This window comes from Bombyx mori, chromosome 12 (genome assembly GCF_030269925.1).
Source record: "Bombyx mori chromosome 12, ASM3026992v2".
Lineage (NCBI taxonomy): Eukaryota > Metazoa > Arthropoda > Insecta > Lepidoptera > Bombycidae > Bombyx > Bombyx mori.
In genome coordinates this window covers 3097912-3124270 of record NC_085118.1, presented here as the reverse complement: position 1 = coordinate 3124270, position 26359 = coordinate 3097912, and the positions used below count along the sequence as shown (strand labels likewise).

Genomic DNA, 26359 nt, shown 5'->3' with positions numbered 1-26359 from the left:
AGTGTGGGAGGAAGCGCAAACGGGTTCGCAAATTGAGTATGCGAGCCCATTTGCACAGCTGCTAAGTTTGCGAATGAATGTATGACGGCCCTTCACATGCGCGCAAACATTCGTACAATGTACGAATATTTGCCCGCATGTGAGTGGCCGGCATAAGGCTTATATTATGTGTATAATCTATGATAGGGCTGTCTCCTTAAAAACAGACTATTCGAACTTAAATATTAGATATTAAACTAAAAAGAGGTATTAATATTCTTCGACTAACAATAAGTAGATATTAAACGAATAATAGCGAAAACATATCCGATCCTGTAAATCGAACGGTAAAAAGTCGATGTCACCCTAAATACGTCATTAAGGATCCTCCCGATCCATTAACGGTGCTTTTAGGTACCTCAAGCACCGGTCACCGTCCTCGCCGAACCCATCGCTTGCGACGAAGGTCTCGGCGAGTGAATTAACTCACAGACACAGCCCACGAGTTTCTCGCCGGATCTTCTGAGTGGGTGGTGATATAGCCTCTCAAGGCTATCAGCATAGGTAGGATAAAAATAAAATAAAAATAATAATCGCGCAAATTACCATGGGCTCATTCGAAATAACATAGTATGGCTTAATCATAACCAAAACTGTCCAGTCGCTGCCGCTATATTGTACGGTGACCACGTTGCGTTGCACCACATCACAAAATGACGCGAAAAGTAAACGACACGGAGAACTTAAAGATTATTCAACTATACCGCGATAATGAATGCCTGTGGGATAATAAATCACAAAATTATAGAAATGCGCGCAACAGCATTACAGAATATTGGCTAGCAAGGCGTCTCTCATAAATGTGTCTTGACGCTGAATCGAGCTTGATAACAACATAAGCAAATTATCAAATTCTTTTGGCGTCATTCTCAAAGCCAATTTGTATTCCCCAGGATCTTCAATTCTCAACTGAGTTAACAACAGAGCTGAGCCTCCAGTTTGATCGCTGTCACCTATCCATTTTCTTACCCAAATTAGCTTATTTTTAGATATTTCTTCTAGCATACCAGTTAGTTCTTGCATCATCACAAAGGTACCTTTTCTCAACAAATTATGAACTCTGAGATTTTTCTGTTTTCGCGAATTCATTTTTCCACACTTATTTTACAAACGTGTGTACCATATATACTTTAAGAAATATCCTCGACTGCTAATGAAGTATTGACTGCATATAAATCGTATGGGTCAGTTTTCAGCGCCAGCACTGACGTTAGTTACTGACTCAATATAAATCTGCCTTAATAGTTTAAAATTGTAGCACATACAGTGAGTGATAAATAATTAAACATATTTTTGACTTTGGCAAAAATACTTCATCATTAGGTATTCAAATTCTGATTTGGAATATTCGTGCCTAACACCGGTCACTCACATGCGCACGAATACGCAAACCCGCAAGTGTGGGACGACATTTGCAAATGATTATGCAAAGTTTTCGCTACATTCGTAGTTTTCCAAGCTGTGTCGGTTTTTTAACAGACATCAAAGCGCGCGAACCTCGAACCTTCGCGTAGTCTCCCACACATTCGCTTGCCCAGTTGCGCCGACGATTGCGAAGGTAACGGACGTACCGCCATTTTCATAGTTCGTGTAGTATAATAATATATACTGTGTAGCGTATCTTCATCAAAAGAAATCCCATAAAAACAGCATGGCTGTTAATGATGTCTGGGAAAGAATTCAAAACTCTTTTTCTCTTCAATGTTCTATTGACGAATTAAAAAGGAGGAGAAATTCGTGAGACATTCGTAAACAACTGTAGGAGGAAGCGCAAACGGGTTCGCAAATTGAGTATGCGAACCTATTTGCACAGCCGCTAGGTTTGCGAATGAATGTTTGACGGCCCTTCACATGCGCGCGAACATTAATGTACGAATATTTGCGCGCATGTCAGTGGCCGGCATAAGAATATTGTCACGCTAAAAACAACCGCTATGGTGAAAAACGAAATTGAATAAAATGCCTAGCTTTACATAAGGTTTGAGTGAAGTTTCTGTATATTTCTTTTATTTTCAGTAGATTGTAATTAGATGTAGATTTATTTATTAAATCTCAACTTTCACCTAATACGTCGAAAAATAAAATATGTATGGACTGTATTCCCATTGCTTAGGTATATAGAATCTGGTTTGACAAATTAATTAACGAAATGGTAACTTTTTGGCGGGAACGCGAGGAGTGAAGTTGTGTGATTTGTTTTATTTTGTCTATTTAGTGTTTCTTCGGGTTTAAATGTGTAATAATGGTTTACACATTTAAACATTTAATAATGGTTAATATTAACTGTTTAATATCTGTGAAAGTGCACAAATGTGGGAAAATGAAACAAAGCCGCTGGACGTAACTTCTCGGGATCCTCCAAAAAGTCCACTGAAAAATCTTAGTAAATGACCACCATTTTACTAAGATTATATTTCATCCCATATCATCTCAATTCATTTCATTTAATTTCATCTCAGTTGATTAATGTCTCAAATTAATCATCTTCATTACATTTCACTCCATAATATCATTTTTCATAAAAATATGAATAATATAAATTAAAATAAGACATGACTTAAAGGTCTCAGTTACCAGGTCATAAAATCTCTTAAAAAAAAACGAAATGGTCACCTATTGGTGGAATTACTTTTGAAATTATATTTGAACGGTCGGAAATAAACACAAAATTAATGAGAGATTATTTTGAAGTTTGCAGTAATAACGGTGCATCTATTATTTCTCTGAAGTGTTTGTTTACATTGTGAAATTAAGTTTGACACATTAAATTAAGTTACATAGTACAGAAATGGAAAAAGGTACCTATGCTTGCATCCATAAACATAATTTAATAATATAGTGCTTTGTGCTTAAGACCTTAAAATTCAAATTGATGCACTATCTAATTACTTCAATAAAACTTTTCAGCACAGGCATTTACATTAGAAAATTTCATTAGTAATTGGAATGGCGATTTTCCGAATTATCCTCTTACGCCTGCGGATCTTAAAATTCCTCAAGCTGTGATGGGAGCTCTGTTTCAAATATTCGACAGGCTTGGAATCGATCGCGACGCTGTACTTGCGGTGAGTTTTTTCCGTTGTCTCGCGTCGTAATAATTGCGTCACAGTGGCCAATGCCAACTACGCCGGTCCCGGGTCATCCAGGAGCCAATAACTGTCAATGGCCTAGGATCCACCTGATCCACACAATTATTAGACGCCTATAGTTCTAGCACTAGGAGCAGCCATGGAGACCCTACTAACTGTACTCGTTGAACTTGTAAAACTTGGACCTGCAAAACATCAGACCCCTGAGTTTCTCGTAGATGTTTTCAGCGGGTCGTGATTCCGATTCGCTAGTAGATGCATTCTCGAAGCAGCTGTCCTGAGCAACCAGACTACTTCAGCAGTCCCGTGGTAGTTGTTAGCCATCCCACCCCTCTCGGGCTGAGCTTGCCCCTGATGAAACTGGAATGGCCTTTGGGCCACCAGTAATCCATCTGAAGAAAATCTGTTATCTCACTGTCCTATTTATTTTGAATAACTTTATTTTAACAATGCTATCATCAGAATCTGGCATCATCTGCTCAGCAAAAAATATTAGATTTCTTTAAAAAATGAACAACAGTCACATTGTTTGAACTAAATAGTTTATTTAATAATTTTTCAGCCACCCCCTGAAGAAAACTGTAACGAGCACACAATATATTACTGGGACCTCTTACCGGTAATCAACATGACACGTGTGATCAATCATCTTGTATCTGTTATGCCTCAAGTTTCTACAATTAGCATATCGCATTTCCTGCAACCGACAGCAATAACGTCGCATTCAATACTTCTGTTGCTTTTCAATTTGATGCTTTTTAATGAAGGGAGATTAAGGGATATTGCTCCATTCGAGGAAGAATTATTTGCCAAGACAGATGAGGTAAGAAAGTATTATTGAGATCCTTATCAAATATTTTATTAATTTATTGACTAGAAAGATAAAAAAACATCTCAGCACTTTAGGCATAAGTAGGTTACCGAAAGCCAACTTGAGACAATAGTTTGAAGCTACACTTGGAGTATAATATATTGGCAATGTGAGTGAAATTAAACTCACAAAATTTCTAAATTAACTAAGCCAGCATAGCTGGAGAGCAGTAAGAACCTGTGCCAGCTTACTTAAATAAAAAAATGTGAGTTTGATTTTTATTACATATTACTTCAGTGTGAAAGTTAGTTGAAGTAAAACATGCTAAGTATGTACTATTACCTTGGAAAGACTGGGACCTGTCTGCAGACATATAACTATCATAGGCTTATCCTTTATGTCATGGTGCCTTTATTTGCTCAGTCTCTTTTTCTAGATTAAGGCAAGATCAAAAAATTTTCCAAACCTTGACAGATCAAATTATTTGTGTAATTTCGAAAAGTAGCAAACTCTGTGGCTTATCTGACAGTTGCTTAATCAGATTATTGATTCCAGTATAAAATGATTTCAGGTGAAAGCTTTAGAAAGTCGCAAAAACAAACTATTAGAAATGTTAAATCAACAAGCTGAAGAGAAAGGGAAAAGAGCAGAGAGATTAGAAAATGTATGTATGACTTTATAAATTTAATTTGTTTTTTACAATCTCAGTTTTTTAATTTGGTCTAGGCATTATTTGCTGTTTATCTCTGATATTTAATTAGCTAATTAAAGCTCCAGTTTTGGTGGAGGTGTATATTTATCTACTAATTATAATTTTTGTTTAGTTGGATCAGGATATTAAAATGTTTGAAGAGGAATTAAAACAAGAAAAAGAATACTATGAGGAAGAGAAATTAGAGTTAGATGCTATCATCAAAGAGAATAAACAAGTTGAGATGCTTCAAGACCAAAAGAAATCACAAAGGGACAGTTTGATAGCTGAGCTAGAGCGGAAACGGGCACTCAGGGTCTATGATGCTGATGACATTAAAGCACAGGCTACAAAGGCAGCTAAAGATGTCCAAGAGTCTGAGGAGAAACTCAAATCTTTGAGGGAAACCCTGATGCAAAAGGAAAATAATTTGAAGAATTTGCAGACAACCAAGCCCAATCTGGATACAGCTAATAATCTTTTGCATGAAATAATGAAACTTTCTGATGAATTGAAGTATGTGTATTTGATTATTTGAAAAAAAACAACCAGATAATTGAAAATGTTAATGTTTTGAAATTTAAAATTAATTAAATTTTATCCTATTCAGTATCAAGGGTTGGTTCATTAAAATTTGATTCTCACTAAGTAACTTGATATTTGACTCTTGGTGTACTTCTTTTACTTGCAATCGGAGTACTGCAGCAGTACTGCGATTGCTATTATGACACTGAAAGACACAAACATATGGCGACCTCTACCATCTTTTATCTCTGCTATATTGTTGGTTGACAATGTTTAGTCATTCGTTCTCATTCTTTTTCATCAGGGAGTTGGAATCAGGTGATTTAGACAGTGAAAGTAAAGAAGGTGAATTGGATGTACTCAAAACGGAGTTAAGTGAGTTGAACGCTCAGCTTAGTGATCTGCAAGCGGCTAGAGAGGATGCTATGATGAAGAGACAAGAGTCTCAGGCGAAACGACAAGAGGAAAAAACTTTGGCCCTCAGGTAAATTTGTATCTGTCAAATATCACTGTGTGAAATATGTGTATGTGTTCAAATTCCACAGGCAAGTACCAATTATTCCACCGAATGGATTCCACGAAAAAATAGCGTTGTGTAATAAAAATCATAAATCATAATCGTGCAAAAGATATAATTTTATGTAATTACTGTTGGTCGGTCGTCTTGGGAGCCTGCATGTGTAGCTATCACCACTCTCCCTCTCTCTTTTTCTCTCTCCCTCTCTCCCCCTCGCCCCCTCTCTCTCTCCCCCTCTCCCTCTCCCCCTCTCCCTCTCCCCCTCTCCCTCTCCCCCTCTCCCTCTCCCCCTCTCCCTCTCCCCCTCTCCCCTCTCCTCCTCTCTCGGTTTCCTCCCTCTCTCTCTCCTGGTCTCCTCTCGCATGCTCTTTGTTTTACAATTGTTTCATATAATTTGTATATGCTGATTATTATGGTGCGGTAAAGAAATATTTTTCTATCCCTGTCAGCGCTTTGCGTGAAGCAGAAGAAAGAGATAAGAAATGTCGTGAACGAAACAAGTCTGCTCTCCAACGCACCGAAGAGATTAAAGAGCTCACTATCAAGTATGAAGCAGAAAAAGCTAAGTGTCTGGAAGAACTAGCTTCCGTTAAAAACAGCTTTTGCAATGAGGTGACTATTCAGATTTTTAAATATCATGTGTAAATCGTAAAGTACAATATATTTATTTGTTAGATAATTAAGGAGCCCTGCTTATAGTCATTGGCTAATAAACTCAACTTCGAATTGAAGAAGAATTTAAAAAATGTCAAACTTTTGTTATTGTTTATAATCTGTGGTCAAAATGAGAATAGAATAATATTGAACTTTTTGGCGGAAACGCGAGGTGTGAAGTTGTGTGATTTGTTTTATTTTGTCTATTTAGTGTTTCTTCAGGTTAAAATGTGTAATAATGGTGGTTTATTAAATGTTTCATATCTGTGAAAGTGCAAAAATGTGGGAAAATGAAACAAAGCTGCTGAACGTAACTTCTCGGGATCCTCCAAAAAGTCCACTGAAAAAATCTCAGTAAATAATCACCATTTCATTGAGATTATATTTCACCCCATCATATCATTTCATTTAATTTCATCCCAGTTGATTAAGGTCTCAAATTAATCATCTTCATTTAATTTCATTCCACTCCATATTATCATTTTTCATAAAATAAGTATATAAATTATTATAAGATATGACCTAAAGGTCTTAGTTACCAGGTCATAAAATCCCTTAGTAGAATAATATTGTTTGTCTTTAATATTATTTGTATAAAGTGTAGTCTTGGCGAAATCTGTGATGATAGAAGTATAATAGACAATAGAACCATAAGAATGTTCAAACTTATAATTCCAATTCATTATAGTCGAATTTCGACTACTGAGGGACCACTAGTTTATATTAATGTACTTGGGAGATCAATTCAAGATTGTTTCCTTGTTATTTTCAGTTGAAATCCATCGAAGATATGCTGATGAAGAAGGTGACTGAAGCTGAGAAGAGAGTGTGTGATAAATTGAGAAACAGGCGTTTGTAGTTGTAATTTATGTTTGTAATTATTATAAGTTAAATACACATTGTTTTGCCAAATAAAAAATCTAAGTGCGGATTCTGTTTTTAAATTTAACTTACAGGTGACCCTCTCATAACACTCGATAACCCTGCTAGGACTGCTTGTTTATTGTTATTATTTACTGCTCATTTTTTATGTATAATAGGTAAAAAATACATACAGGCATAGTTGGGATGTTCTATTCAGAAAAATTACTCTATGTACTACTTGGCTTCTAGTCTCATATGACGCGGCTTCGCACAATACGGGACTTTGTAGGAACGTTTCTACTGTGTTATAAGAGAAGACCTCGCCGAACCTGTCGTTTCCGACGAAGGGCTCGGCGAGTAAATTAACCCAGTCACCAGTCCACTGAGTTTCTCGCCGGATCTTCTCAGTGGGTCGCGTTTCCGATCCGGTGGTAAATTCTGCAAAGCACGGCTCTAGCTAAGGCCAGTGTTAGCAACACTCCCGGCTTGAGCCCCGTGAGCTCACCTAATCGCCCGGTTACGCTGACACAGCCTCTCAAGGCTATCAGCTTACGTTGGGAAAAAAAAAAACTCATTACGAGTCACACATCACACTGACTTACCACAGCTACTTTATATTATTGATTTCGTTTTACGGAAACCACTTATTTCTGTGCTCGGTTGCACTGATTTTTAACGGTTGTTAATTTATTTACAGATTTTTGATAAATAATATAAATTTTCAAAGCACACTAAAGGAGAACAAGGGTGGATTTTTAACATACCATGTCACTTAACATTATAAATGTTAAAGTTTATGCCAAGATTTTTCAACGTATCATCGGGAATACTACGATAAGATGGAGGTTTGATTACGTCTGGTATAAATAAATCCCTATGTATGCTATTGTCTTCTGAATAAGAAAGTAACAGGATCTAGGACCGATTAACTTTTCTATCGAATCTCTGTAATCTGTCATTCACGTCCATACTGATAACATTTGCGACATTTTTCTGTTGTAGGTAGGGGAAGTCCGGGCATAGTGGATAGGCCAGGCAAAGTGAATACGCTTTATTTCTTGTCAAGAACATGTCGGAACACGCGCTCCTCGCGCCATTACACTCCCCCGCCGGTCCGCATTCGTGGGCAAACAGAGGTAGCGGAAGGTCGCGTCGCGTTCGAGATAAAAATCGAAAAAACCAAATATTGAAGTTTTCTTATTACTTTTCAAGGTACGTAATACTTTAATAACTCATATAAAAGATAACCATATTGTTTGGTACGATTATGTCCTCTAAGTGCATATTTTCAAGTATAAATTCTGAGAGTTTTGTTACTTTGTCGTCACTTCATTTGGTTTTAGGTTAGGTTGAATGAAATAAATAGGTTTAAGGCAAAGTGATCACGGGTAAAGTGGATACGGTATTCGCTTTGCCCTCGATGACTTTACTAGGCGTTCAATTATTATTATTTTTAGATGGTATATAAATACAAGAGGAAGACTAATCAAGCCCAATGGAGTGAGGACAGTATGATGCTTGCAATAGCAGACTGCAATTCTGGCATTCCTGTCAAAACGACCGCAAAAAAGTATGGTCTACCTTACGCCACTCTCTATAGGCATTGGAAAAAAGGTAGTTCGACGGCTCAGCTTGGTCGTTTTCGTAAAGTTTTCAACGATGGTCAAGAGGGAGATCTTCGAACGTATTTGTATGAAATGGATAGTGTTTTTTATGGGCTAACCCGAGAAGATTTTAAAACATTAGTTTTTGAATACGCGAAACGCAATAATGTCACTTATCCGCCTAGTTGGGACAAAAATAAAAAAGCTGGTGATGATTGGCTAGCAGGATTTATTAGAAGAAATCCACAAATTACACTAAGAATTCCAGAAGCAACCACAATTGGCAGAGTTAAAGGCTTCAATCGTCCTCAAGTAGAAAGGTTCTATAAACTGTTAAGTGAACAAATTGAGAAGTGTCAAATTGATGGTACTAGAATCTATAATATAGATGAAACTGGCATTCAGACCTCGACAAATAAACCACCCAAGGTTCTTTCAGTTAAAGGTAAGAGGCAAGTTGGAGTCATTTCCAGCACTGAACGTGGACAAACTACGACAGTCGTGTGTTGCTGCAACGCTTCTGGATCATTCGTTCCACCGTTTATGATATTTGCACGTAAAAGGATGCAAGATCGCCTTTTGGATGGTTCTCCTCCAGAGACTCGAGGAAGTTGTTCAGCTTCGGGATGGATAAATGGAGAAATATTTTTGGATTGGCTTAAATTTTTCGTCGGCCACGTACGTCCGACAAAAGACAAAAAAGTTATTTTACTTCTGGACAACCATGAAAGCCATAAATACTACCCAGCTTTACAGTACGCAACTGAAAATAATGTCATCATTTTGTCTTTGCCACCGCACACCTCAAACAAACTTCAACCTCTGGACGTGGCTGTATATGGTCCATTTAAAATATTCTTCGAGCAAGAAATCAATAGATTTCAAAAGGCTCATCCAGGTAGGATAATCAACCAATACGATGTAGCCAAACTGTTCAGTCCAGCTTATCTGAAATCTGCTACTCCTAACAATGCTATCAAAGGCTTTCAATCAACCGGTATCTGGCCAACAAATAAAGATATATGGGGAGAAGAAGATTATGCACCATCTTCTATTACAATGACAGACCGTAATACCGCTAACCAACAGGAGACTTTTATAGACTCAAACAGTCAAAATGTTGAAATTACGATTGACATCGAAAAGCCTTCTACATCAGGGCTCCAAAGTCAGTCACTGCAAATTGATGTAGAACCACTGGAACAGATTGGAAGAAAATTTATTGACAATGTGAATGTAGAAGTTGAAGCTGCAGTGGAAAATAGTATCATGGGTATAGTATCAGTGTCCAATATGAATCAAATACATTCTCGAGATACATCGCCTTCAATTTTGGATAAATTACCCGACAAAGATCCCCTTACATGCAATGCTGTTGTAGTAACGGCTGTAGCTGATAATACTCAAAAATTGTCTAAACCACAAGAAGCAATGTCCACTGAAGATATGAATCAAGGTGCAGATCTGACTCAAGACAGTATAGATATAAAAGAGGGTCAATTTAAAGGCAACGATGATGAAATTATTATGGACCTGGAATCATCTACGGCTCGGGCTTCAGCATATTTCAGTCCTAAAGACATAAGACCGCTTCCGATGCCACGCGTTTCTGTGGGTACACGTAAAAGAAAGGTTCAAAAGTCTGAGGTGTTAACAAGCACGCCGGTGAAGCGAGAACAAAAAGAAAAATTTATAAAAATTAATGTCAAAGCAATGAAAAATATGAATATAGATTTAAATGCTAAACCAAAGACTGCGACAAAGAAAAATACTAAAACGACCAAAAATATAATTGTTAAAGATAAAAGCAGTGATAAGGAAAACGAGGAAGAACAGTGTGTATGCTATTATTGCGGGGAGAACTATATAGAAATAAATAAAAAACCAGTTGAGGATTGGATTCAGTGTGATAAATGTAAGCAATGGAGTCACGAAAAATGCACGGCTTATGGAGGAATAGGCTTATTCTTTTGTGATATCTGCACGGATTAGGTAATTTAAAACTAGGCTAAGTACCTATTTGTGTTCACTTTGCCCTATCGTCTTATCCACTTTACCCGACCTATGGGGCAAAGTGGATACCGGCATGTGTTGCAATATTATTGACAATTAAAATTAAAGAACTGCTATTAAGCAATTTTTGTTGATTATATTAAAAACTTTAATAAATGTTGATTCTCAATGAAATTTTCTTTTATTTATATGCCTATTGGTTTTCTTCCTATAGCCCATCAAACGTTAAGGTGTCCACTTTGCCCGGACTTCCCCTACCTGTACAATGAGATTATGCAAACTTGAGTAAGCTAAAAGGAAATAAGAAGTATTAAATGCAATAAAAGTTATAAGACTGTTTATCTGATTAAAAAATAATATCTTTCTTCATTTATTTATAAACACTAATTGTTGTAGGTATCACTTAAAATGAATTCACTACGAGTACATTGACCAACTAAAACTTCTATATTTTGCTTTAATTTAGAATAATTTAAAATCAATTTATCTTAAGACTTCACTCTCGGACAGGGAACGCCTTCCAGTGATTTTTTCAGGCGAAACTGTAAATCAGCTAAGTACTTAGGCATGCATCCCACATTAAAGCCACAAAATGATAAATTCCAGTTGTGATTCAGAGAACCGTACTGGGTTTTAGGTATAATGTCTAAATTATCCGTAGAAAACAAACTCCTGGTCTACGGGACAACCCTATTATCGGGATAGGAGGATTACCTATAGGGTTGCGTTTGTAATTCTATCATTGACGTTCTGACGTTCAAAATGCTATACTAAAGACGAATTCCATCTATAATGAAGTTCATCGACTCTGCATAGCTACAGCTAGAGATGTAATTTATCTGATTTGTATCAGACACAGACGCGAACTAATAATCATTAAAAGCAATTGGCACACAACCATATCCAAGGAATCCAAAAAAGACACTCAAGCGGCATGCAATCCTTGAACTGGATCAAAGATTTTACCTCTAAATATTGACTGTTATTTGTAGAGATATTAACATAAGGCGAGTGACTGAATGCCCGTTTATTGGATCGGCTTATCTGCTTATAGTCTGCATTGCTAGCAGATTTATAACAGGAAAAAAATCTAAAGTTGTGTCAAAGGTCGGGAGATGGTAAAAAGCTGAGCGTTTTATGCTAACTGCTAAATACGTAATTTTATTAGAGGCATCTTTATCTATACAGGGTGTGGGCACGGCGGTGTTAGAGGGCACTGGCCTCGGCATTTTCAACGAACCTGTTATATTTATACCTATTCCATATTTTTTTATTGCGTAGGTGGGTGAACGAGCTCACGGCCCACCCGGTGTTAAGCTTCGCCACCCCCGTCAGGTAGCACCCTCGCAACCCTCCCTTCTCACAAGTAGTTAGTCGCTACATTATATTTTATTCAAGCACCGACTCTAATAACAGCAGTGGCGGTAGGTATATCAGTAAGAAGTGGTTACCGGAGCCCGTAGATATCTACAACATAAATGCGGCCACCCACGTTGAGATATAAGTTCTAAGGTCTCAAGTATAGTTACAACGGCTGCCCCACCCTTCCAGCCGAAACGCATTACTGCTTTACGACAGAAAATGGGCAGGGTGGTGATACCTACTCGTGCGGAGTCACAACAGGTCCTACCACCATTAAAACTATTCCATTCCATTCCGACATTATTCCATTTTGACCACATTCTGACTAGAAGGCACTAGGGCAGTAGTTGGCAACCTTGTCCACTAATAGAGTCAAATATATAGAAAACAATTGAAATTTACTGGTGGTAGGACCTCTTGTGAGTCCGCACGGGTAGGTACCACCGCCCCGCCTATTTCTGCCGTGAAGCAGTAATGCGTTTCGGTTTGAAGGGTGGGGCAGCCGTTGTGACTATACTGAGACCTTAGAACTATATCTCAAGGTGTGTGGCGCATTTACGTTGTAGATGTCTATGGGCTCCAGTAACCACTTAACACCAGGTGGGCTGTGAGCTCGTCCACACATCTAAGCAATAAAAAAAAAAAAAAAAAAAAAAAAAATTTATTCAGAGCCATTTTCTTTTGCATATATTTTTATAAGCTTGTGTGCGCAAAAATATTTACTAGTCTCTTACAAGGCAAGATAATAAGTATTATTTTCGTGACTGAACTAAGCATTTCGGGGGAGAACCGTATTATGCGGTTAGCCAGCCGCGACTTTCCGACCCCTGCCCTAGAGTAATGATTCTTAAGTGTATTTATTATCTCTATTAATGATTGCTACATTGGCTAGATACACCTTTAAATCTTATATATGTACTAGCTGACCCGGCAAACGTTGTGTTGCCTTAAATAAGATTTCTAGGGAAATTCTACTGTAGAAATAAAAACCTCATTTAACCACATAATACCTCATTATAAACAAAAAAATATATCCAAAAAATTAAAATAAAAAATAAATGTTTGGGGTGGACAACCCTTTTCACTTAGGGGTATGAAAAATAGATAGTAGCCGATTCTCAGACCTACTGAACATACTATTGATACACAAATAAAACCAACAAAACATGGCTGAAAAATGTATAGTATTGTATAGCTCTCAAATATATTAAGTGTATAATCTATGATGTATGTGAGTAAGTAAGACAGGAGAGCGGCTTCGTCCCCATCCCTACTACGTGATGTTTGCTGGATCAGTGGTGACACCTGGTGGGGATAGCTGATCGATTGATAGTTGATCAGTAGTCGACCGGCGAGCGCGGGAGATCAAATTCAATTTAAAAAAAATCATAATTAAAGGAACTTGAAATTATAAACTCTGAATAAGAATTTATCGTACTACAATTATAATATTTGATTGCCATCTTGCAACCTTATTGCGGATGGAAAAATAGGGGTTGATCGTATAAGAGTGAAAATTGAGAGTAATATGTTTTATTTTATTTTAAGTCATGATAAAACTAAATAAAAAACTTGCCAAAAAAATTAAAGTTTATAATTAACAAAAAATAGGGGTTGATCATAGAGGGATGAAAAATTGAGAGTAACATCAGATTTTTTATTTTAATTCATGACAAAATAAAAATAAAAATGAAAATCTTGCCAAAAAAATTAAAGTTTATAATTAACAAATAAAAAATAGGGGTTGATCGTAGAGGGGTGAAAATTTCAGAGTAATATGATTTTTTTTATTCTACGTCATGACATAATAAAAACAAAATTCTCGCGAAAAAAATTTAAAGTTTTTAATTAGCAAATAAAAAATAAGGGTTGATCGTAGAAGGGTGAACATTGAGGATTGTATGTATTTTTGTATGTTGTATCATAAAAAAATAGAAATTAAAAATTTTGTCTACAAAATAAATAAAAAAATTTAGGGGTGGACTACCCCTAACATTTAGGGGGATGAAAAATAGATGTTGGCCGATTCTCATAGATACCGGATAAGCACAAAAAATTTCATCAAAATCGGTCAAGCCGTTTCGGAGGAGTATGGCAACGAAAACTGTGACACGAGAATTTTATATATTAGATTAAGCGTATCATCTATGCTGTGTAAATAGCCAATAAAACAATCAATATTGCGGCGTTTTTATTATTGGCAATCATTATTACGTCAACAACCTAAATGACATAACAGCAGATAACCTTTTTACGATAAAGAAAGGTTTAATTTCGATAAAATATCTTAACCGAGGTTAAAATAAATCAACGTGATACTTTCTGCTTTTTATTATTTATTGGATATTATTATCATTTATTGGGTTATTGGTGATATTTTAATTGTCATCGGGACGATTGTATTTTAAAGAGTTCGACGCGCAACTTAATCCATGCATCAGCCCGCTAAGTTTCTCGCCGGATCTTCTCAGCGGGTCGCGATTCCGATCCCGTAGTAGATTCATTCGCGAAGCAGCTACTCTTGAGTTGTTAGGTCTCCTTAGCAGGCGCTCGGGTAGCTGTTATCAAATCCCACCCCTGGATGAGCCTTTACTCGCCCACATGTCCTGGTGAAACTGGAAAGGCTTCCGGGCTACCAGTACTCCCACAATCATGAAAAGAAAAAAAATACGACTAACATAATAAAATTATTAAAATTATTATATGATGAACAAATAAAATTTGGTACTAAAAAATATTATTGTAATCATGCCTACATCGACCGTATTCACGTTTCATTAAACAATTTACTTGATGTCTCAAAGTGGGTAGCGGCAATTACAAAACTAAAAATAGTATTGTATAAATAAATTGGCCTATGTGTTTATATTGTGAATTTAATTAAAGTAAAATTTTCAAGAAGGTTTTTTTTTTTTAATTGTGTTACAGGTACCAGATAACGGGTATAAATGTAAGATTTTTATTATACACATACATATATTTAAAAGACATCCATAACCCTGGAAAAGACATTTATATTTATCATACAAATATTTTCCCTTGGCGGGATTCGAACCCGCGACCCCCTTGTGTAGTGACCATGTCACTTACCACTACACCAGACGGCCGTTATTGCCATTCCACTTGCTGTAAACCGTAGTTTTCAAGCAGGCTATATTTTTATGGTATATTTTCCTTCATCCCAATATGATTTCAGCGCTAAACATTTCTGTTATCTTAATTTAGTGCTTACAATGTTTGTGTGTTATCGGGGACAACATTCTTAACAGCGCCTATCAAAGTTAATAAAGAATTAAAATGTCTGTGGCATCATTTTAAGTGTTTATTAACGATTTTGGTTTTTTACTAATTCTTCGTAACTGTTTGTTTGTTTGTTGAATCTTGGCGTGTTCTTCGAGATATTGATAACGTTTTACGAGGAGAGTGTTCAATGAAAACAAACCAGAGATTTGTTCACGAATAATTTGCATGTTGAAAGTTTTGTTAATAAACTAAACAAAGTTTCAATACTTGTATCTAATACTGCATCGCAGTGCCTATTAATGGCCCAATATAACTCATCTGTTCATAAGTCAAGAGCTAACAAATTCAGGCGTGTCCGACTAGAAAAAAGTAATGTCAACTGATTTTTACATTAAGAGATTTCGCTCTATATATAGTAACACCAAAATCGGTACTATCAAATAATAACTTAAAGTAAAATCCAGGGTCTTAATGGAATAATAATGGTAATGATGTATCTTAAAATTATTTTAAGTATAAATAGATATATGGTACTTTAGGGTTGCCGCTATAATTTTAAATTCAAAACAAACTTTCCTTATGTATGTAATATACACGAATAGCTGTCAACCATCTTGGTTGTAATTCCCCGTTTCTTTGTTTAACGAACCAATGACTCATACATATTAGTGATGTTAGTTTGTAGTCCCGTCTAAATTCTGTTTTTTCTTGCCTTATATTCCTACGGTTAACAGTAAAAGTAGACAATGGATAACTGAGTACCTACCCTTTTTTACTTGCGATAATAGGCAGACAGTCTAAAAGTCCACCTTACCGGCACTAATTACAGAATCTACTTGCTAGCACCTAAAACTTCGATCTAAAATAATAAAAAATATGTATTTGTTAAAATCCAAAAAAGACGTTTTATGAGTAATAAGTGTGGTCAACGTGGAATATCAGCATCTCGTCTACTCCCGAAGAACGCGCAGCAGTGATATCTGAAGCGCTGCCAACATACTGTGATGGTATTTACAAGCAGTAGACCGTGTTGTATGTGATAGTGTGTAGCGTGTTGATACAACTATCTTACGACTATTTTTCTACGGCGAAGCAATTATGCCTTCTGGTTTGAACTGTGGGACAATCATTTAACATGCAACTGAGACTCAGATCTCAAGGTGGGTGGCAGCATTTACTTTTTGATTTCTACGGGCTCTGGGGACCACTTAAGACAAGGAGGCTCGTCTACCCATCAAAAAAGTATTCGTGACACAGTAAGAAAAACAATGAGTCCAAACAGGATGAGTTTACAAGTAGTCTAGTCATTATATCCATCCTACAGCTCATCAAGCCTTCAAAGTTACACAGAACTAGCACGTTTCAAAATAAAACAACAGTTAGAGGGGGCTGAAAATATAAATGAACAATTCTGCTATATTTATTCATACGCACATAAGTACTTACTTACAAGTGAATTTAATAGTGTATATTCTTGTTAAGTTCTTAACGCGTATATTGCTGGCTATCTCAGGACATTGATCCAAAGTCTAAATGGAAATATATTTAACTCAAATTAACTCATCAATTAATTTCAAATTAACTCATCAATTAATTTCAAATTAACTCAGCGCTTTGCTGCGGAAATAGGTATACAAGAGTGGTTTCTAGATAGTTGTCGGAGAACAGTTTTTAAAACATAATATATTTAAAACACTTATCTGCTTGTACTTAAATTAAATAAGTACATTTCAACAAAACTATTTTTTTTCTCTGTTGGAAATAGAAACATCAATACGTAGGTATATTTATTAGAAAACGAGAATTCATATGTGCTTAATCTTAAAATTCCTACGTGAGGTCAGTGAACTTATGACAGTCACTCTGCAACTCGTATCGAAAAAATTTACAAACGCATCAAGAACACACGCAGAGCACAGAAATCGTTGTGAAAATCCATTGCTGTGTTAATGTATTAGTTTCTCACACACATATTAACCAAACTGTACCTAATTTTATTCATAACTAGCTGACCCGGCAGACTACGAATGCCTCAATTGATAAATAAAAGACCTAAACTTTTGGGGCACACATCAAAGGAAAAACAAAATTGTTTTTTTTATTTAATTCTGAGCATTTTCATATTTATCTACCTTTTAAACCTTCTCTGGACTTCCACAAATAATTAAGACCAAAATTAGGCAAATCGGTCCAGCCGTTCTCGAGTTTTAGCGAGACTAAAGAACAGCAATTAATTTATATATATATTTTTATATATTTTAATTTTGCAGCTAAATTATTAATGTTTATTGTTCGCTTGATGCTTATAATACTTCACAATCGTTCGTATCGTCACGATTTCTTGACCCGTTACGGTGATACGATATGTAGGATTCCCCTCTTACGCTGAACGATTGCAAACAAACAACCAGGATAAAATTAAATATTCTTAGCAATTGTTACGTGGGTATATAAAGACGTGAAGACGCGTTAAAGCATCATTCAGTTACTGTAACTCGAAAGATACGATCGAAATGCAGAAGTTAATTATTTTCGCTTTGGTTGTCCTCTGCGTTGGTTCTGAAGCCAAAACGTTCACGAGATGCGGTCTCGTGCATGAGCTGAGGAAACATGGCTTCGAAGAAAATCTCATGAGGAACTGTGAGTAACCAGATTCAAATACGTTTTGTTCATATTCAAATTGTGATATTTTTGTTTGTTTTTAAAGAAGGTATAAAGTTTTCCGTTGTATTTTTTTAAATAGAAAAAATTCGGAGCGAAGTATTGGAAATATTTGAATTAAGTCTTACGAATAAGTTTATTAAATCTCATCCAATTTAATTAGTACAACTTGATAAAAAAGTAATTAATGAAACAATAAAGCATTTTTTTTGTACACTTGATAAAATTTCGGCTATTCCATTTTTGCGATGTTTATGTAACAATATGCATAAAAAATATTATTTTAGCATTAATTTTTATTTTAATTTTAAATACCAAAAATAATTAAATACGCTGCATAAAAAAAAGAACTTAATATTTTATGAAATAAATAATTAGGTGAAGCTTTGTAACTATGCTTTATTAAATATTATATTGTATTCTCGTTAAAAGTCGAAGTAAATAGAGCTGTGCGACAAAATTTTACACTTCAAAATAGGTAAATTAACTTAGCGCTATCTATTTAAAGATCTATAACAACGGCCATAAGTCTAAGTTCTTAGTTGATGAATAAAGCGAATATTTAGATAATACGCTTGTACTATTTGGACCTCTGGTAGCCAGTCCGGTCACCGTTCTCGTCGAACCCGTCGCTTGCGACGAAGGGCTCGACGAGTAAATTAACTCTCAGACACAGCCCACTGAGTTTCTCGCTGGATCTTCTCAGTGGGTCGCGTTTCCGATCCGGTGGTAGATTCTGCGAAGCACTGCTCTTGCTAGGGTTCGTGTTAGCATCGTCATCAGGTTTGAGCCCCGTGAGCTCACCTACTAGCCACGGTGCTTATTGGAGCCTATAGACATCAACAACGTAAATTGTGCCACGCACTTTGAGGCATGAATTTTATGTTTCGGTTCTTATAGCACTAGTTTAAGATTCTATTTTGAACCACTTTTTTTTCATGATGCATTAATTGGCATTCCCGTGTCGAGTCGATAGATCACTCGGCAGTGGATTTACGTTTAGTACTGGACTAATGCAAAAATTAGACACGGCCGAAATATTTTTACCATTGATTTTTGTCTTAGATAACTAAAAAAACAACGATTCGTGAACATGATTATTTTATTACCATATTAAAAACCATGTAATTTTTAACAATGAAATTTACATTAACATAGTCACGTACAAGCGATACAACCCAATCGGTTTTATGTAAAACTAGCCGTACTCGCCCACTTCGCTGGGCATTTCAAATTAACGTTATTATTTATTGTCATTATTATTAGGGAATCCTTACTTAAATTAAATATTAGCTTAAATAATAGCCTATCCATTAAGTACATGTATTTTCTACATGGATACCAAGTTTCAAGTCAATCGGATGCATGGTTCAGTAGTTATAACGGAACATCCGTGAAAACCACTGTAGATTTATATATTAGTACTAGCTTTTGCCTGCGACTTCGTCTGCGTGGAATAGTTACTTTGGCATAACCCGATTTTGAAACATTCTTTATTGGTGCTCCGCTTGTATTGGTCTTAGCGTGATGTTATATAGCCTATAGCCTTCCTCGATAAATGAGCTATCTAACACTGAAATAATTTTTCAAATCGAACTAGTAGTTCCTGAGATTATCGCGTTCAAAGGAACAAACTCTTCAGCTTTTTAATATTGGTATAGATCAGCGGTCGAGGAACTTTTTTAATTATGTATTACCTCAAAATATTTTTGTGTAAGTTGATATTACCCCATGGCGAAGAATAAAAAATAACGGAATCGCTTCTTTTTAGCATCTTCCATATTGTAGTACCCATAATAATTTTGAAAAAAAAAAAAAAAAATCCTTTCTTTTCATTTCGTTTCATCGTGTTCGAAATCACAACGATTCTAAAGAAGTTTCACTTCAATATATACTTTTTACTCACAAAAGTTTCATTTTTACACCCCAAAATTTCATTTTACCCCATTTGGGGTAATTTACCTCGGTTCCCCTACCGCTGGTATTGATAGAATAAATGTCACGTTGTTTATCAATAAATATAACCACATTTTTAAACAGGGGTATGTCTGGTCGAGCACGAGAGCAGCCGTGACACATCCAAGACGAACACGAACCGTAACGGCTCGAAGGACTACGGATTGTTCCAGATCAACGACCGGTACTGGTGCAGCAAAGGCGCCAGTCCAGGCAAAGACTGCAACGTTAAGTGCTCCGGTAAGTGTTTCATATGCAAATCCATATCGACGCTTGAAAGGCAAACGTGACTAAGCGACAATGCGTGAACTTTACAGTAGACTAATTTAAAGTTGAAATATCTGAAAACAAAATTTATTTTAACGAATCTAGCTGTAGTATAATCTAGCTAGTAGCTGTAGGATTGAAATGATTTTAATAGACCTAGAAATATATTTTTTTTGCGCATCGAATATGGTTACTGCCTATCATTTATGTACAAAACAGTTATTGTCAATATATTATATTTTCACAATGTTTAAAAGTTAATTATACTCAACAAAAATGTTTACGGGTGTCGGCCACTAGTTGGATTCGCTTCGATTAGTTCCTCATTCGTCCTGTACATGGCAGTAACATATTATGTACCTATACTATTTTGTACATTTCCAGAAACCACAGATTGATAAAATTTAATCATTTTTTCTATAACAAATAATGATTTGTATGATTTATATTTTTTTTATTTTCTGTGTTTAGTTATACAAAATATAAGCTTAGGGGCATCTGCTACAAGATGTCGCTGGTTTCCATACAAAAAATATTTGTCTTAAAGTATCGCAGTTTCAGGGCCCTTGTGGTGACGGTATTGTAAGGTGTCCGCAAAAAATTTACTAGATGGCGCTGTTAAATACACTTCGAACACATAGATGGCGCCGATTCTCGCGTTATAGGATTTCGCTTTGGAATTGTTCATGCACTTTTGCTGGACATAGTACCCTTTTTTGAAACTTGTTCTCGGAAATAATATTTTTTGAAGTACTAGTAATTACGGAAAAAATTTAATACCGGAATGAACGTTTGTTTTTTTCAGACCTCCTGACTGACGACATCACTAAGGCAGCGAAATGCGCTAAGAAAATTTACAAACGTCACCGCTTCGATGCCTGGTACGGTTGGAAGAACCACTGCCAGGGCTCTCTGCCTGATATTAGCAGCTGCTAAATTCCACTGTGAGCTTCAGCTAGACTTTCGATTCGGTCTCCTCGAAACAGAACTGTGTGCTTAGTGCGAGTTTTTTAACGTTCCCGATAGCGTAAAAGTTTAATGTGTATGCAGTTGGAACAGCGTCCCTAGCGGCACGCGTAGGTAAACATTCTCACTCTATATAAATTTAGGTTAACTTTTGCGTTATCGAGAAAGTTAGAAAACTCGCACTAAGCGTACAGATTGCGTATTCAAATCTGGAGCGCAATTGCTTCGACAAAAATGTGGGGCTATCATTCAATTCATTTAACATTTTAGACATAAATAAACAAACACTTCTCAGAATGATTTTTTTTTGAAGCTACCTCGATCGATTTAATTGGAAAACATTGATCTATTCGAACTGATTGACATGAAGCTGTTTTTTTCCTTTTTAATGCTGTAAGAAGATACCTTCAAAATAAAAGGTGATATTTCGTAAAGATAATGCAAGGCCAAATAGATTTTTGATCGTAATGAGTTTCTTCACATAAACACTACCGTGCCAGATTGAATTCGTCTTCATGAAAACACACGGACGTTTCTCGATGTTCTAGCTGGTACCGACGCTAATGTGAACCTGATTAATTGAAGTAGCCTAAAATCATTTTAGTGTGTGATTGTTGAGTTAATTTGTTTTCTGACGATCCTTTTTGTCAATTGGAAAATTGTGTGGCTAAAATAAGCCAGAACTTTTAATTGAATTGAAGCCGCGAACGAATTTATTAATGAAAGTCTGCTAATTAAATTGTTATTTGGTAAAATGTGATAATTAGGTTGATTTTAATTTTTTGTTATTTCATTTGGTACCTAACTACAATCATAGCTATTTGTGATCTATTCGGTTAAGACATCTATTGCACAGTAAATTGTAATTATTTTGATTTAAGATGAAATATGTTACTTTTAATATAATAATAAACTTTTATTTAATAGAATATACATAGTTTTTTTTCTTAAGATAATCTTTCAAGCTTCCTTAAGATTCCTATGGATAATAATCATTTCATCATCATCTTTCATTTTTCCATCATCAGCCTTTCATGTTTTAGTTCATATATAATTCGAATACCAGATACTACTTCAAGTATCCCCGTATCCAAGTATCTTGTATTAGGCGAAAGAGCTTCATCTCAGAGATCGACCTGCAACCTAGTCCATAGACATAGCCGACTGAGTTTCTCTCGGCTGTGAGCTCGTCCATCCATCTAAGCAATAAAAATAAAAAATAAAAAACCTACGAGGTACCCGCGCCTAGGGGGCGCGCGGGGTATGTGGGACTTGACGATCTGCAGATTTTCACGGGTGTCAACCTGAGAGAACTTGCTAACACTAGCCCTAGTCAGAGTAGTGCTTCGCAGAATCTTTTTTTTTATTAGAAGTGGCTTAGAAGTGGTTACCTGAGCTCATCACAACGTAAATGCTGCCACCAACCTCGAGATATGAGTTCGAAAGTATTCAACGCTTCAAGCTGAAACGCATTACTGTTTCACGGCATAAATCACCCGTGCGGACTCACAAGACGTCCTAATTACCCAAATTATAATGCTGCTGGTTTCAATTTTTATTACACGATGTTATTCCTTCACCGTAGAAGTCAATCGTGAACATTTGTTAAGCACATAATTGATCAGAAAAAATTGTAGCTGCCTGCGGGATTCGAACACCGGTGCATCGCTACATACGAATGCACCGGACGTCTTATCCTTTAGGCCACAACGACTTCAAAACCACCGGCCACCGGTCCGAAAAAATAAAAAAAGGTTGACACCCGTGATCTCCCCCTACCCGTCTGAGCGTAGTTGGAATAGACCCATAAGCCAGCCACGATTATTTCGAAAACAAAAGGATTTATTAAGCGTATTACGGGCTTCGCACTTGTCCGTTTTTGTTTAACGTGAAAAATCCTCTTGTACATTCGCGATCCTGAAAATCGATATAAAAGCCATTAAAGCCCACAATTTAATGTTTTTGAAGCAAAATGATCACCTCGCCGTACGTAAAATTTATAAACAATTTATCATACCAAAAGAAAGTAATTAAAAAACTGACAAAGGCTTTTGATTGGTTGTGTTTTCTATAAGCGTTTGTCTACACTATATTCTCTCTATGGAATTTGTCACTATTGCACTTATTTTATGGTGCGAAGTATTAATAGATGTTAAACTAAATTTGTAAAATAGAAAATGTTTATTTTTATGTAGGTAAATATCATAATTACATCTCGATAATTTAAAAAAATATTGATTTATGATTAACACTCAATCAAAAATAAAGTCGCAGATAAAGAATCAAAGAAGAAATCAAAAATATTCGATGGTTCCTTACTTATTCTCATGTAAAAGACAATGTTAGTATACCGTGAAATTGTTTGAACTAAAGGAAGGAGCTGTGAAAAATAAATTCAATTTCTTCCCGTGTATCCTGAGATTAATATAAGATGGCGGCGTCACGATTATGCGCATGCGTGTAAATCGACTAGCCCCCACGGAACAGTTGCGAGAGGTAGTCACTCGGTGATGTACGGGCTCGAATGGGCGCCGCGGGATGGGCGCGCGGTGAAGCCCGCGTGGCCGACGACTCCGACTTCGAAACCCTGAAGAGTCTGCTGGCTTCGGACCGCGGCTGGACCCTCGAGTACGAGCGCGACGGCGTCAAGGTCTGGGTGGAGGATGCGGCCCACGGCGCGCTCAGAACCGTCAAGGTATGTTTGTGTTCTCGTAACGAGGAACGCCTGACGCTTATTTATTATCTATATTATATTACCGGCGTAAATAATTCATAGATATATATAAAAATGAATAGCTGTTCGTAAGTCTCGCTAAAACTCGAGAACGGCTAGAACGATTTGGCTAATTTTGGTCTTGAATTATTTGTGAAAGTCCAGAGAAGGTTTAAAGGTAAATAAATATGTAAAATGCTCGGAATTAAATAAAAATAGCAATTTTGTTTTTTCTTCGATGTGTCCCCTGTCGGACGGATTCCTTTTGTTTGTTTTAAGTTTATTTTATACAGAAGTTGAAGTCTTTTATTTATCGATTGAGGCACTACGAAGTCTGCCGGGTCAGCTAGTAATTTAATAAAATTCTCAATTAATTTTACATACGCTATACATATAGGTAGTTCTCACTAATATATTAAAAATGTTCAGAAAAAGAATACTTCACGTAAATCGGTATTCATTATAATATGTGCATATTTAACATGCTCAATAATATATTTCATATAATGCCGTCAATCGATTTTATGTCATTTTCAATATGCAGCACTCGAAGGTAATGTAATAAATTTAAAACTATTTTTTAACCTATTTCAAAAGATTCTTATTTTGCTAGTATTTTTTGTTCTCAAAGCTTTTTCAAGGAAAAACGATTTTGATGATTTTCTTAAATTTAAAACTAGTGTATCTCTTTATGTCCTATTTAAATATTATCAAGATCTGAATAAGAAAATAATAATGACTTATAATATATGAAATTGAGGGAATATCTTGTTGAATATATGTTATATTTTTTTAAATTAGCTCCCAATTAAAATTTACAAAAAATAGAACCGCGATCTGTCTAATTCGTCTGCACAACATTATTTGACTCAGCGGCTAACTGGATTAAAATGGTATGAGCGATAAGACTTACTTTTATACTTTCGGATCATCATTGTAATGTTTGGAATCTACTACTTTTGGTGTGCAGTAATGCATAATCTAGTCTACGATATTATGTTTTTAGAGTTGTAGACATATTGTCCAAAACACGTTGTAAGTTGTTGGGGCTCTTCCCAAAGCGTTACTTCAAGCTTGACTTGACAGGCATTTATCTATACTAATATATAAATCTACAGTGGTTTTTATGGATGTTCCATTATAACTACTGAACCGTGCATCCGATTGACTTGAAACTTGGTATCCATGTAGAAAATACATGTACTTAATGGATAGGCTAACATTTATATGAGTGTTGGACTCTCTACACCAGTTGCGGGGGCGTTAATAATGAGAATGTTTGTGGGGGTTAGCAATAATAGTGTTAATTTTAAATGTCCAACGAAGCGGACGGCTATAGCTTGTACTTTATAAAGTACAGGTCCGATTTCTCGCGGAGTACTACTGCCACTAGTGAGCTAGGGCTTCCAATACCAGCTACTTCCATTTGACTACATGAAGAAGAGAGCCCTTCAGGCTGCGGACAGTCCTGTTCTCACGAATTGTCTAGGAACTAAAATCAAAATGTATATTATTTTTACCAACATTAAGAATCTTATTACTTACCCTTACCTAAGAACTTACTTACCTAAGAATCTTATTACTTACTTATTTAAGATACTATAATATATATTGTAATAAATATACTAAATTAATCAAAAAAGGTTTTGAAGGTGCAATTAAATAAAAATGATTTCCTTTTTTTTATGATTGAAAGATTACTGGTGGCCCGGAGGCCTTTTCAGTTTCACCAGGACAGGTGGGCAAGCAAAGGCTCAGCCAGGAGGGGTGGGATTTGCTAACAATTGCCCCAGCGCCTCCGAACGGGACCTAACAACTCAAGAGCAATTGCTTCGCGAATGAATCTACTACCGGATCGGAATCGCGACCCGCTGAGAAGATCCGGCGAGAAACTCAGTGGGCTGATGCATGGGTTAGGTTACACGTCGACCTCTTTGTCGAGTTAAAATTTCCTCTGGTGGCATTGTCTTAGCTTTATTATTATATGTACTTTTGATCTTTTTAAAATAGGATTATAAAAAAAAAGATTAAAACAAATTTAGCACGCTTTTACTAGCTTAATATGGATGTAGTATGTGTGTTGCCATATTGTATATACATAGGTACAATTAAGTTGAAATTAAAGGGCAATAATTCTATGTTAAAGTGAAATATGGCGGTGGAATTATTCACAAAAGCTTAAATATAACCGTGTAATAAAATGGGTGCCCTTTTTACATTAAATTTGGCCTTGGTGGATTAACATGTTAATTGTCATACTGGTGATTCATACATTGCGAAGTGGTTGCGTGGATCTGATAAGTTTTTTTTATGATAATATGCTAGTGAGTCGATAACACCTTTGGGATCGAAGCGCTCTGAACTATGTTAGAATTTTAGTTAGA

The 26359-nt window shown here is 36.0% G+C and overlaps 4 protein-coding genes across 6 annotated transcripts in view; all 4 read left to right on the top strand.

Moving 5' to 3' along the window:
• Window positions 1-1938: 1938 nt before the first annotated feature.
• Window positions 1939-7257, top strand: LOC101735753 (uncharacterized). 3 transcript variants are annotated; one of them, XM_062671360.1, is made up of 8 exons: window positions 1939-2017; window positions 2947-3104; window positions 3691-3951; window positions 4511-4603; window positions 4764-5146; window positions 5460-5639; window positions 6122-6284; window positions 7099-7257. In XM_062671360.1, exons 2-8 carry the CDS (start codon window positions 3045-3047, stop codon window positions 7183-7185), a joined length of 1227 nt encoding a protein of 408 aa, XP_062527344.1. In that variant the 5' UTR covers window positions 1939-2017; window positions 2947-3044; the 3' UTR covers window positions 7186-7257. The 3 variants fall into 3 exon arrangements, with proteins under 3 accessions (XP_062527344.1, XP_004929441.1, XP_012548597.1); XM_004929384.5 differs by lacking the exon at window positions 1939-2017 and adding an exon at window positions 2202-2837; XM_012693143.4 differs by lacking the exon at window positions 1939-2017 and adding an exon at window positions 2646-2837 and having other exon boundaries at window positions 2952-3104.
• A 553-nt stretch (window positions 7258-7810) lies between these two features.
• Window positions 7811-10981, top strand: LOC119629295 (uncharacterized). Its single transcript, XM_038014624.2, has 2 exons — window positions 7811-8402; window positions 8648-10981. Exon 2 carries the CDS (start codon window positions 8648-8650, stop codon window positions 10784-10786), a length of 2139 nt encoding a protein of 712 aa, XP_037870552.1. The 5' UTR covers window positions 7811-8402; the 3' UTR covers window positions 10787-10981.
• A 6928-nt stretch (window positions 10982-17909) lies between these two features.
• On the top strand, window positions 17910-22064 carry Lzm (lysozyme; the record flags this gene model as incomplete). The annotated part of the gene is given in 3 exon segments (NM_001043983.1): window positions 17910-18052; window positions 20114-20269; window positions 21102-22064. Coding segments are annotated over 3 exon segments (414 nt in total). The 3' UTR covers window positions 21233-22064.
• A 602-nt stretch (window positions 22065-22666) lies between these two features.
• The window catches only part of LOC101740648 (START domain-containing protein 10), a 61845-nt gene continuing 58152 nt past the window's right edge, over window positions 22667-26359 (top strand). The window contains exon 1 of the mRNA XM_012693133.4: window positions 22667-23957. Within this exon, the coding sequence (XP_012548587.1) occupies window positions 23787-23957 (171 nt within the window). The 5' untranslated portion in view covers window positions 22667-23786. The remainder of the gene's footprint in view (window positions 23958-26359) is intronic.